Below are 12,756 nucleotides of genomic sequence, written 5' to 3' on the forward strand. Positions count from 1 at the left end.
ACCTTTGGGAGACAATATTTAGGCAGTTGCATTTGCTTGAATGATTCTCTCATGTAAGACACAAAGTAGCTGGCTCGTCCTGATTTGGTTACCTTTAGAACGGAACAAGAAAAGTTTTGTCACTTTTGAAAGTAGATCCAGCATAGACATATATTTCTGTGTCGCTACATCTTCATGCAATTGGTCAGCTCAGAGTGTTTCCATGGTCTATAGTTCCTTTCTTCTGGTCCAGGTCAGTTAATTAGTCAATCACCTTGAAATATTTTTTTGTTTTCACACAGAGAAAGAGAAAAATCCACATGAACCAAAATGCTACAAACAACTTAAAGTGGTCATAATGCACTTGTAGTATTAACTGGTTTGCCACCTGCAAAAGACTTCATTATGTTTATTGGTCAGACTGGTCTGAGGCAGGAGCGAGAGAGTAAATCCAGGAAGAATGCTCTGTTTGGATTGCTGTATATTTCTACTTTGTCTTGTTTTGTTTGTTTTTTTGCATATACTATATATCTTAAAATTGTTCTTCGGCACATACTCCTACAGTTCGGATGCTCTGACACATCCCAAAAAATGCAAAGTACATCTGGTTTTAGGAATGGTTTAGGCTCCAAGCTGCTGAGTACATTGGTTGTTGGGTTGGACTTGAGGTCAGATCACATTCCCACCACACAGATTATAAAATGTATTGCAACCGTCAATGTGTGTGTGTGTGTGTGTGTGTGTTGCAATATCTGTTTATTGTTTGTTGCTCAGGGAATTGTCTCGCAGTCTAGTTGTTTTTAAACTACGACAGTAAAGTAAACTGAACTTGAAACCAAGCACAAAAACTCAAGACCACCTTTGCAAAAAGGTCTGAGTCCACTTGTTTGCTCCAATCTTTGGAACAAACATGAGCGCAAATGCTGTGTTCACATCTGCCCAAAAGACACACACCAAAAGGGAAAAACAAACCCCAGTCTGGATCAACCAAACTAAACCCCGTAGCTTTGAAAGAACTGGTCCAGCCACACGTGGCGGTGAATGCTGGTCCTCAGGCGGTGTCCGTATACGTCGCATCTGTCCATCTCTCAGCTAAATTTACCCTCCTCACTCTTTCACCATACAACGCAGCACCAGCCCTGTTTCAACTTTCCATTTATAAACAAATATTTATCAGGCGGATCTGAACGACATGTGGACTATAACCAATTACTTTATTAAAGCAGAGAAAGTGTGCTGTCACTGGGCCAGGTCCATTTCGCCATGTGCGAAGATGGAACATCTCCTGAAGGAGAGATATTAATCCACAATTCACGAGTGACTGATAAAACCTTTGGCAGTGTCAAACGCAGACTAAAAATACAAACACAACCCAAATTATTGTCATTATCTCAATTACTCTAAAGCTAAGAGGCACAGAAAATTGCGTCAGCTTTATCTACAGAGTGTCTTGAAGATCTTAATGCACTACCACTTTCCCATCCACTTAGAAGGCAAGCCAACACTACCTGGTTGCTTATTTTCTAATCAACTAGAAGGATGGTGTTTGTCCCCCAACACACTACATTAGGGCTCTAATGGAATAATCTATCGAAAATCAATGAGTTGCATTTTCCCAGGCCACATTTTTGAGGATGTTGCACTTGGCTGTTCCTTCTTTCCCAAGAGACTTTGGAGGTGTTGAAGACTGCTTATTTCGTTGTAGCCCAATCAATAACCTCATTACTCTTTGTCAAGTTAGATCCAAGTGCCCCAAGCAATGAAAGTCACAAGAAAGTCATCTGTGCCACCACAGCGGCACACAGTCACTCTGGTGTCCAGTTATTTTCACCAACATCTTCCTCATGTCTGCCTCTGCCTCGACGGTCAATCTCATCTCAGCTAAATGCAATTTGTGCATTTTATTGAATCACCATTTCTAAAAAAATATTGTGCTGTGATAAATATATATATATATTTTTTCATGCATTTTCATTCTTATTTTGCAACCATTCCAATCAAGTTTGTGGATTAAATGTGGTGAAAGTGAAACTGGGTCACCGCTAAAGTATTGCTGCAGCAGCATCACATCATATAGGGAAGATTACAAGTATGGATAAATAAATTAAAAACAAACAGCAGCAAACGTCTGGGGGCATTATTCAAAATGAAAGACTGCAGAGTGATTTACTACAAACTGAGCCGCAGAAAAAGTAGTCATTGAATTCTTGTTTTGCTGGAATTCAAGTCGACTGAGACATGAACAAATACATCAAGGCTGACCACGGACAGAAAATTGCTCAGCTGTGGATGGAAATCAGTGACAGTGGAGGGCATTTGAAAATTAAATTTTTAATAACGGCCCTGACTGCCGCTGTCTAATTGGAGTCAAACTAAGAGTGAATGGTAATAAGGACACCATCTTCTCTATTCACAGTTCCTTTGCTGGGCTCCCACCTAGCTAACACATTTTTCAAGCATGGGAGTGTGTTAGTGTGGGAACTCAAAACACCGAGCGTGCCTTGACATGAACGAGAAAAAACATAATCAAAACACACATTGGGGTACAGGTGTGTTTGGAAAAGCCATTATGTGGGTTTTGATGGAAAAACATGAATTGGATCTACAGCCCTAAAAAGAAAGAAAGAAAAAAAAAAGGACCTAGATTAAAAGTTCTCAGGAGTAGAAGGCTCTGAGAAAAGATTAACTGGTCTAAATTAATGAAGTAGTGCAAAAAGGACCGAGTAATCCATTACTTTGCAGACCTGTGTGAAAACATATTCATCCTGCACCACCAGTGAGTTGGTGTCCACATGTCCCGGGAAGAGGTACTGTCTGTTGGCTTCTGTGCATCGTTGGGCTCTGCACTTCACATACTGAGCACCTGGGGGGGAAGAGATCGATAGAGTAAATTACAATCGTTTACCACCGAACAGTATTTGTATGCACTGGGGCCGCTATCCACTGTACATGCTAAAGTAGTTCAATCTAAGTTTCATCAATACAGCTGAAAATATCGTACCACAAACGCTACGAGCGCAGACGAGCAAAACCAGCTGACGCTTAAGACTGAAAATATAGGAAGCTGTTGCTGTGTTCGACACGTAAACTGGTTTGGTGCAAATAAACTATGCCACCAGAAGATGGTGGTTTAAGAAGAAGAGAGTACAAGAGGAAAACCTGTCAATCAGGAAAAAATATGGAGACAGGTCATGAGTAATTATCTTCGGTTGGACTAGTTGAAATTATTCTGAAGTACCAGGTAGTATTGATCTTGAGATGTTGCTGCTTTCCAGGGATGAAGAAAAAGTTGGAGGAATGACAACAGAAATGGATGCACTACATCAGAGCATATTCAATAAAGAGGATTCCATTGACTGTTTTGGACTTCTATTCTTTTTTGAAAAAGCCCAAATAAAAACTGCACAAAACAGAGTGAGTTTTTTTTCAAGTTGTGCTGTTTCCATCAATCTAACGTAATACTACAAATGTGCATCAGAACGCACTACTGTTAAAAAAATCCTGTTTGTTAGAGGATGCACTTCGTCTAGCTCACCGACACAGTGATGCAGGTGTAAACTTGCCACTGTGGGATTATGTCAGTCGTTCATTCTCCACAACTTCTTGCTGCCATCGTCTAAGTACCCATTGCTGCGTGAAACAACATCTCTGAGCGAGCAAGCTACAGTCGTAGCAACTTACATGCTGAAAATGGAGCGTTTTCACCAAGATTTCAACTGTACGACAAGGCAGGTTGGCTTGGTTATGTCCCCGGGTAATTTTAAAATATATAACCAGCACAGAATGTGGCCCCCTTCCCCTCTTGCATCCTAGGGTTAGTGCTGTCCATGACAATCATGATTGATTCACAGAAATACAATCAAGCCAGTGAGTCCTATTGTATAATTATCACAGGTTGAGCCTCCTGTGATGGCACAGTACAAAGGATGAACATATATTCATGCAAGATTAAGGAACACATCAGCCGATATTTGCCTTCACTAACAGCGGCCTATCGGCGAACAAGATGGCGTTCACCAAAAGAAGAAGCTGATGTTTATCTGTTCAAGTGACAGGTAAAATTAAACCTTGTTTTGATTATGTGCCCTTAAATATGTCCTCATTCAAATACTGTGAAGTAGAGGGCTGAAAAACTGGTGCAAGTTGGAAATGTCTTAAACAAAAAATTATCACTATGAACATCAACCAAAAGACACTCGCTTAACTATCATTTTAAACATTGGTATCAATATCAGTCCAAGACTTCACAATCTGTGTATCTCTGTTGTTCACTTGTCAAGATCCAGGTTGGTCCACCGCAGGAGTAGTAAGATCATTTTTTTTCCAGTGAAGCAAAAACCTATAATTCGTTTGACAGTATCCAACATGCTGTTTAGGAGGGCTGAGGTTTACTTATGAGACACAGGGGATAGATTAAGGCGAAGAAACATCCATCAACCCGCTAAAACTCTCCGTTTTTGTCAGGAGACACCTATTCTACTTTACTAGACTTCAGAGACCAATCTGAACAGTCAAACTGGTGTAATCTTCCCGTGACCTCGCTCTAAATGAGAGCCAAAAGGTTCCCTGTGGGTCTTGCTACTACGGCGGACTGGTGTGCAGCACTCACGGCCTTTTGCGATGCGCGTCTCAATGTGGACCACATCTGATTCTCTGTCCAGCCCCATTACCGCCCTAGAGAGAGTGAGAGGAGGAGAAGATGGAGAGGAGCCGAACGAGGTGGAGGAAGATGTGGGGGGGGGGGGGTGAAGAGGAAGGCTTGGTTGAGCATCGCAGCTGTGATGGAGAGCCTTATTTTCTTAAACCCATAACAACATGTTTTTATCTCCTCTAAATTAGTCAGTGTAGAATCTGCGCCACCGGGGGCAATTAATCTCAATTCACAAAAGCATCAACAGAGGAAACAACAAGGGGGAGGGGTAACAAAACAGCAGTTATTCCCATAAATATGTACCATAGCAAATGTGTGTTGTTATAAAATGGTGGGTAGCTGCAATAGCACTTTGAGTTTTCGACATAATGTGCGTGAAGAAATGACTTTCTAAGGCACAAAAATCACATTGTTTCAGGTGCCACTGTACCTACTGCGCTATTATTTATCAAATTTGTTGCTTTTCACATAGAGAGGACGTCCTCCAAATCTGTCCTCTTTTTCAGAAAAAAAAAACAAACACTTGGGGTTTGACACATACCAAGACGAACAGGGATAAACAGGCTCACATCAATATTCACTACCTTGTGCCCGAACAGTTGAGATTACTAAATAACAGCAACAACAAAAGCAGCATGTCATGTTTGTGCTATAGAAAAATAGGACAATATTCCTTGAGGTCTACGTGACATGGATATAATCAGTTTCATGCTTGACTACATGAGGGAGGAAGGGGGGTTGGGGGGGGGTCTGTTTTTTTGACGAGAGGTCACCGGATCCTTCCGAGTCATACACTATCATTATGCAAATTACAATCAATCACTGTACAAAACGGCTCAAAAATAGGATTCCATCATAATCATACCAGTAGAATCGTCCTGGCATCACAGCATCATGAACAAGCTGCCACCTCCTCCCGAAGTCCATTGAACTGTACAGCTGCAAGATAAAAAATTCAGCCAATCTTCATCACACTTAAAATTTTAGGAGTGGAAATAGTGAGCTCCGCATCTTTTATCACGTCCACGTCAAAATCACAAGAAAAAAAAGTCAACATGAACAGGTTATAGACGTCAGACAATTTATTTTCTGAGAATGTTACAATGCAGTGCTTCGTTCTGTTTTCAGCTGAAAAGTTCATCTTGAAGGTAGGATAACATTCAATTAACGTTTATTTTTTATATAGTATTTTTTTTTTTTTAAGGGTTTATTAAAAGAGGATCTATGGCTTAAGGCCAGGAGTCAAACCAGAGATAACTGCATGCACACACACAAACACACACATATATATATCCTACACCTCAATGCCACACACGGATACTACTAGAATGTCTGGAACTGTACAACATCAACAATAAACTTAATGCCTTTGTCAGAAACTCAATAGGGATGTGGAAGACGACCCTTGAGGCTCAAACTCAAAGCCAGTAGCCCAGTAAACATCAAGTGCGGCACATACCAAGGAGACGCACTGTCACCATTCCTGTTCTGAATGGGCCTGAACCCCCTCAGTCAGATCATCACAAGAAGTGGTTACAGATACCGATACCGGAGTGTGGCAACAATCAGCCACCTGCTCTATACAGATGACATCAAGCAGGAATGAGCAAGAAATTGACTCACTGATTCACACCACCAAGATCTACAGCAAGGACATAGGGCTGTCATTCGGATTGGACAAATGTGGCCGGTAGGTATCAGGGAGAGGCAATTGTGGGATCCCACAATTTAATGGAAACCACAAGGAGGCAGCAAGGAAGTCAACCACTGCCAAATACCTCCAGAGTAAAACATGTATTGACAAGTCAGCTGAACAGTAAGGAGGTCAGAGCCATCAACATGTACACACTGCCGGTCATCAGATACCCCGCTGGGATCATAAGTTGGCCAAAGAAGGAGACAGAACCCAGATGTCAAGACCAGAAAAATCCTTGCCATGCATGGTCAAGCATCCTGAGGCTGTACACAAGGTGGAAAGAGGAAGGTTGAGGACTAGTGAGCATCAGAGCCATTGTCCAGGATGAAACATCAAAAACCCAAGAGAACATCAAGAAGATGGCCCCTCAGGACGAGCTGCTCCATGAATACTGTACCTCAGACAGCTGAAACCTGGTGGAAGTGAGAAGGGAGAGAAGTGGACATGGACCACTCATCAGGCAGCACAGGCCTGGTCTACCATACCAGATCAGACCAAAGGTGCAGGCTGGGTGAGGATGCACCGGAGACAGTCCCAACACATAGTGGCGTGGTATAAGATGCTAGCCGCAAAGACATACATGTAGAGGCGGTGATACTGTACAGAAACATCTTTACCCAGTATGGACTAGAACTATCCAAATCCCAATGGGACATATCACCAAAAGTGGTTGAGAAAACAAGGCTAAGATGCTGTGGGATTTCAGCTTCCAGACTGACAAACAGCTCCTGGTGAACCAACCAGACATCGCAGTGATGGACAGACAGCAGAAGAGGGCAGTGGTGATAGATGTGGTGATACCAGCTGACGCCAACATCAGGAAGAGGGTACACGGGAACGTTGAGAAGTAAGAGGGGTTACAAGAACAGCTAGGAGACATGTGGAAGGTCAAGGCTGACATGGTCCCTGTGGTAGTAGGAGCACTTGAGGCACTGACTCCCAAACTGGGAGAGTGACTCCACCTGATTCCAGGAACTACACCTGAAACCTCAGTCCAGAAGAGCGCAGTCCTCTGAACAGCTAAGGTACGACATAGAACCCTCAAGCTCCCAGGCCTCTGGTAGAAGACCCGGAGCTAGAAGATGACACAGATATAAGGGTGAGAGGGACAATTTATACTGTGTGTGTATATATATATATATATATATATATATATATATATATATATATATATATATATATATATATATATATATATATTTTTTTTTTTTTTTTTCCAGCAGCAAATTTTGTTTTTCTCAGTATTATCATTTTAAAATAAGGACATATGCTTTAAAAACATGCAAAACAAAACATGCAAAAGTTCCACAGCAAAATTTTAATCAAAAAGAACATTATGACTCATAAATAGCAGGAATGACCACAGACATGTATCATTGTGATTCAAGGTTAAATCTTCACTTTAATCCACTAAACTCTGAGGATATATAATGTTTTCATTGCATCAAAAAAACGTAAGAACAAACATCCTCACAAGGTGCCAGTATAAATGGCTTGAATTAGTAAATGTTAAACCTGACAAGAAGATTATTTGAAAAGATAAACATCATGGTTAAAGCTCAAACCTCAGATGAAAACAAATGTTCTTTCTTCAGTCAGACCTATAGGGATTATTAGTGGGAGCATTAATTTCAACCTCAAAGTGAACGCTTGATTGACTCTACCTTGCTGTCGTGGCTGTAAGCAAGGATCCAGTTCTCCTGTGCAGGGTGGAAGAGCAGGCTCAGGATGTTGAAGTTAATGGGATGCTTCTCAAAGCTCGCCCCTTCATCAGAACTGATGAGAACAGCGCTCTCTACCTCTGGGTCGCTAAGCATCATTATCTAAGTGGAGGGGCCAGACGACAGATATGTGGCATTAGAGAGGGACAGGGATACAGTAATTTCACAGCAATTTAAAAACCTAATTCGATATGAGAGCAGAGCTTGAAAGAGATCAGACAAGAGAGACACAAGCAAGCAGGAAGAGCTGACCTTCTGTTTGTTGGTGGGGCACACATACAGGTAGCTTAAAACCGTCCGCGAGCCCACTTTGTCATTGAGTTTAGTGTAGGTGCTTCCATAATCAGTGGATCTGGACACACAAACAAAACACAAACTGAAGCTACTGTGACTGATTTGGAAACTGCAACACATTTCAAGCTCCGTATCAGCAGTACAACATGTTTCAGCTCCTTAATTATTGGTACATCTGACTGTACCGTTCAGGTTTTGAATTAATATTCCAAGATATTTTGTTTACTTTACATCATTAAAAAAACAGAACCAAAAATTCACATATGGAAGACTTAAAAGGTGAAATATTTGCTGTGTTTCTTTTTTGTTGTTGCATTTTTCTTCCCAATTGTACATTTATAATTCACCATAACCTGTGGAGTTCTTTACAGATCCACCAAGATCTGAAGTTCCAAGACCCATCCCAGACCCACAGTGGTTCGGCTGCATGTGCCAATATGGGTTAAGCTGCTCTCTTATTTTCAAGTGTATCTATCAAATAAACAGACCTATTTTCATCAGGACAAAAGCAACAAAACATTTGGTAAGTTGAATGCCACTACTTGCGGGTAAATGTAAGGGTCGGACACAAATCTTTAGGATTGGTCTCCCATGAAATTGGGTCGGGTCGCTTCCTGTTCTATTACTTCGGGTCTCGGGGCTGTTTATCATTTTGATTAATGCCCGAAATGCATGGAAAGTTGTAGTGATTTGTGTGCAACTTTGAAATCAGTGCTCTTCGTGTCTGAGTCTCTCAGGGATGACCGGGTTGAGGACCGACACTTCTTGGTCCTGTTGAGGTCTCCGTTTTCAAACAACAAGTGCCCCGGTTGAGTTCTGAGTACTACACTTCCAGGTGTCCAGGAGTTTTTGGACCTGTGAGGACCTCTACTACCAAGCTGTCCTGGTCGCTGCTCCACTGCTGCTCTGGGGAGAACCACAGACTACCACATGTATGTCGCCTGTAGCTGTGAGCAGCATCTTTTCACCAGGACCCCCCCCCCCCCAAACAAACACTAGCGCAGCGACCAGGACACAACCCCTCATTTGGCTCCCCACACGCAGACGCAGCAAATTTATATTTGTACACACCACCCCAAAGGCAACACAGGGAACTGCAAGAGTGGACTGCTGCACTACCTGGGTACACAAAATATTTTACTCAAGACAACTAAATTCATGGGTCCAACAAATTAATTAGCTTTTAATTTCAATAAAACGAGACATTTAGATGTAACAATAAGCACCAAACATGTAAAGATGCCTGTCCCTTCTATGTCCACATCCCATGACAAGGGTAGATGTGTTAGTCATTGCAATCTTCACATTTCTATGAGCCACAAAGCCCATCCACGTTCTCAGTTCTACCTGAGTGCCTCCAAATGTAATTTCACTCCATAATTGGATAGATACCCAGTGTCTGCTATCATTGTCTGTGCATTAATCTGAATTGTCCCATTTGCTGTTGACATTGTTTCAAAGACTTACCCCTAAACGCATTTGTATCTGTGCTTTAGTACTCCTTTCAGTTGGCATATCGGTCTTAGATCGCGGGGGGAGGGGGGGGTGCGCTCCCAAATTACATTTTTGAAGTTTATTTAGTATAAAAAGGCAGTCATCTCATAACATAAAGGGACTTGATGGGAGTTTAGATGGCTTCTGCAAGTAACACATTGATCTGCTCATTGCCACCAACAGTGGCTTGGAGCTTTAGTCATAAATCATTTATTGTGTTATCCCAGAAATCTTTTTTTTTTTCCTTTTCTTCCTGCTTCTTTTCATAACATTGAAATCTCAGTTTTTCTAATACCCATACTAAGAGCCTTCATGCACCCCCTGAGGTACACTAATTTACTTATGGTACCGTTGTTAAGCAGACACCTTGATGATGGAAGACCTCCTGTACACAATATGGGATTTCAAAACGTGTCAAGTCGGGTGTAAATCTTAGCGGCGCCTCTGGTGAAACATATTAATTTGAAACTCTATGCTAGGTGGACTGATGGTCTCTTTTTCACATGTATTTCAAAATGAAATGAGTTCTCTGCAGGCTATGTGAGAGGTGAGAAAAAAAGGCCTATGAGAGGCAGGATTGGCTCTATGGTATAATCCTTGATGAATTCCATTCTTATTTATGACCTAACAGGGCACGGTAACTCACCCCTCAATACATTCTCGATGCAAGTACTACGGCTATACTGTCGCAATTGCATGTCAATTGCTTCTGAACAGGGGCGGATCCAGAAAAATATTCATGAACTTGCAAGTGTGTGTGTGTGTGTGTGTGTGTGGGGGGGGGGGGGGGGTATCCATATGCTGATTTAATCTCAGACGTTCACTTACATACCAGTATGTAGATATTTTAACTTTAAATGGTTAAATTTAAATTGCGGCCTAAAAAGAGGCCAATTGTCACCTCCACATAAGATATGCTAACATTTTTCACCGCATGTTTTGAAAATAAAGACAAATTTTAAAATTCACAATGTTTACACGTCGTTGCTTTTTCGGTACACAATTTAAAATATCATATAAACTTGCATTACACAGATAATATCATCTGTAGCTATTGGGGAAAATCAGTTGTGAAATATCAGCGTATCGAACGTCATCCCTGTTGATCTTATAAATCTTCCGCAAATATAGCAAAACCTGGGATTGGATCCTATGTCACATGAGAGAAATGTCCTCTTTAACGTACTTCAAATGGGCAAAAAGCATTGAGTGATGGAAAGACACACCTGCAACCATTAATCAAAGTCACTTATACCAGGGTATTTACTCCATTTCAGTCCTCTCCTCTGAAGCAACTGAAAAAACATGTTTTATTTGATCTGCTTTCTAACTGAGTCAAACTAATTATAAATGTAACTCAGATTTTATTTATGTTCCTGTATAACTTGAATCAATTTGGACATCATTTTCTGCAGAATGAGTAGATCTGTTGATATCTGCAGACGGTTCAAACACACTCATAGGCACCGGGGAATATTTGAGAACAGTTTAATCCGTCCTCCACAATCACACACCGGGTTCTGATACTAAACAGAACACGCTTCAACAAATCTGCCACTATCCATCAGTGGCTTTCTGTATTTCTACAAGTGCACACTAGCAACCCTACACACCTTATCAGGAAAATAAGAGGGGTCATTGTGTGGGTGCCAGGTAGCGGCCGGGGGGAAATGGGGAGAAGATCCTGGCCGTCACAGGAGCCAGATGACACTGGTCTCCTACCAACCCTTTTGTCCTTTTGAAGCCTCTGTAGTCCCAGGAGCAGTGACAAGTATGTTTGTTTAATTCTTATCTTAAGAGGATTATACCCTTATCTTATGAGGATATGGGTATAATCCGTCTATCCTGTATCTCTCTCCTGTTACTCCACAGATTCACCAAACAGTTGGACCCTACTGGAGGACCTGTACAAGTTTACATTTATATACAGCCATGATCACACTACATGAATGAGTCCCGTTGCTCATGAAGAGCCCGTGGTACCTCGGAGAACACAAATGCTAGCTGATTACCAATGCTAACGCTAGCAGTCGTGGCCATGAAAGAGCAGTCTTTACAGTTTAAAAGGAAGAAGTGATCTTTACTAGGCTAGAAGAACAGATCTGCCACCCACCCCCAAAACGTCAATGTCATGGAGGTCTTTGGTAGAACCTGGGAGAATTCTCTTGCTGCATGAACTTTCATTTGGACATGTAATTTTGTCTCTGATAAATTTCTGATTGATTTTTACCAGTACATATATTTTAGATTTAGACCGTCCAAATTGCCGCCCCGGCAGATCCACCCTGGCTTCTGAAATAAAATTTAAACCTGACCATTAAATAAATTGTCCATAAGGAGGTTTCAAGGTTAAAGGAAGTAACACAAATTCAAAGACAGCAACATTCAGTTGTTCCAATCTAGAATTTAAAAATGTTATTTTCAGTTGATGGAGAAAAAAATCTGTCTTTTTGCTAAAGGCTGTTGCTGACTTTGCCCTGTTATTTAGGGGGTTCCAGGAAGCAGAGCAGAGCATTCTTCATTGTGAACCACTTCAGACTGGTTTATTAAAACATACTTCATATTGACTTCCAGTGTAACTTGATTGTTCATATTCCGGCGAGGGAGTGCACTATAAATCATACTTACAGCTTACAGCACCCTCTATGAATATATTATTCTTATTGTTTGTTGAGCTGTGCTTTTGCATTTTTATACAATTCTTGCAGTGATGTCATTAGCTTTCTATTTAGTTGATGATAAAAAATAAAAAAAAAACAACAACAACACCTTACCTCCAGAGAGAGCTCTCAGTAACAGCCCCCAGATTGAAGTCATACAGCTTAGTCAGGATCAGGATCACCTACAACACAACAGACATATTTCATTACATGCCAAGATATGCACTAAAAAGCCAGTCCCTCACCAGCATACAATTACCT

At 41.3% G+C, this 12,756-nt stretch overlaps 1 protein-coding gene across 3 annotated transcripts in view; it reads right to left on the reverse strand.

Annotated features, from left to right (window-relative positions):
- The window catches only part of LOC147247408 (VPS10 domain-containing receptor SorCS3-like), a 58,291-nt gene that overhangs the window by 24,564 nt on the left and 20,971 nt on the right, over window positions 1–12,756 (reverse strand). For all 3 annotated transcript variants that reach the window (XM_086179595.1, XM_086179594.1, XM_086179593.1), the window contains exons 2-8: window positions 12,610–12,677; window positions 8,300–8,399; window positions 7,991–8,149; window positions 5,496–5,569; window positions 4,589–4,653; window positions 2,724–2,842; window positions 3–92 (exon numbers count right to left, since the gene is read on the reverse strand). In XM_086179595.1, coding sequence (XP_086035721.1) covers window positions 3–92; window positions 2,724–2,842; window positions 4,589–4,653; window positions 5,496–5,569; window positions 7,991–8,149; window positions 8,300–8,399; window positions 12,610–12,677 — 675 coding nt within the window. The remainder of the gene's footprint in view (window positions 1–2; window positions 93–2,723; window positions 2,843–4,588; window positions 4,654–5,495; window positions 5,570–7,990; window positions 8,150–8,299; window positions 8,400–12,609; window positions 12,678–12,756) is intronic.

This window comes from Aulostomus chinensis, chromosome 16, assembly GCF_037954235.1.
Source record: "Aulostomus chinensis isolate RoL2024-O1b breed Wild chromosome 16, RoL_Achi_v1.0, whole genome shotgun sequence".
Taxonomy (NCBI): domain Eukaryota; kingdom Metazoa; phylum Chordata; class Actinopteri; order Syngnathiformes; family Aulostomidae; genus Aulostomus; species Aulostomus chinensis.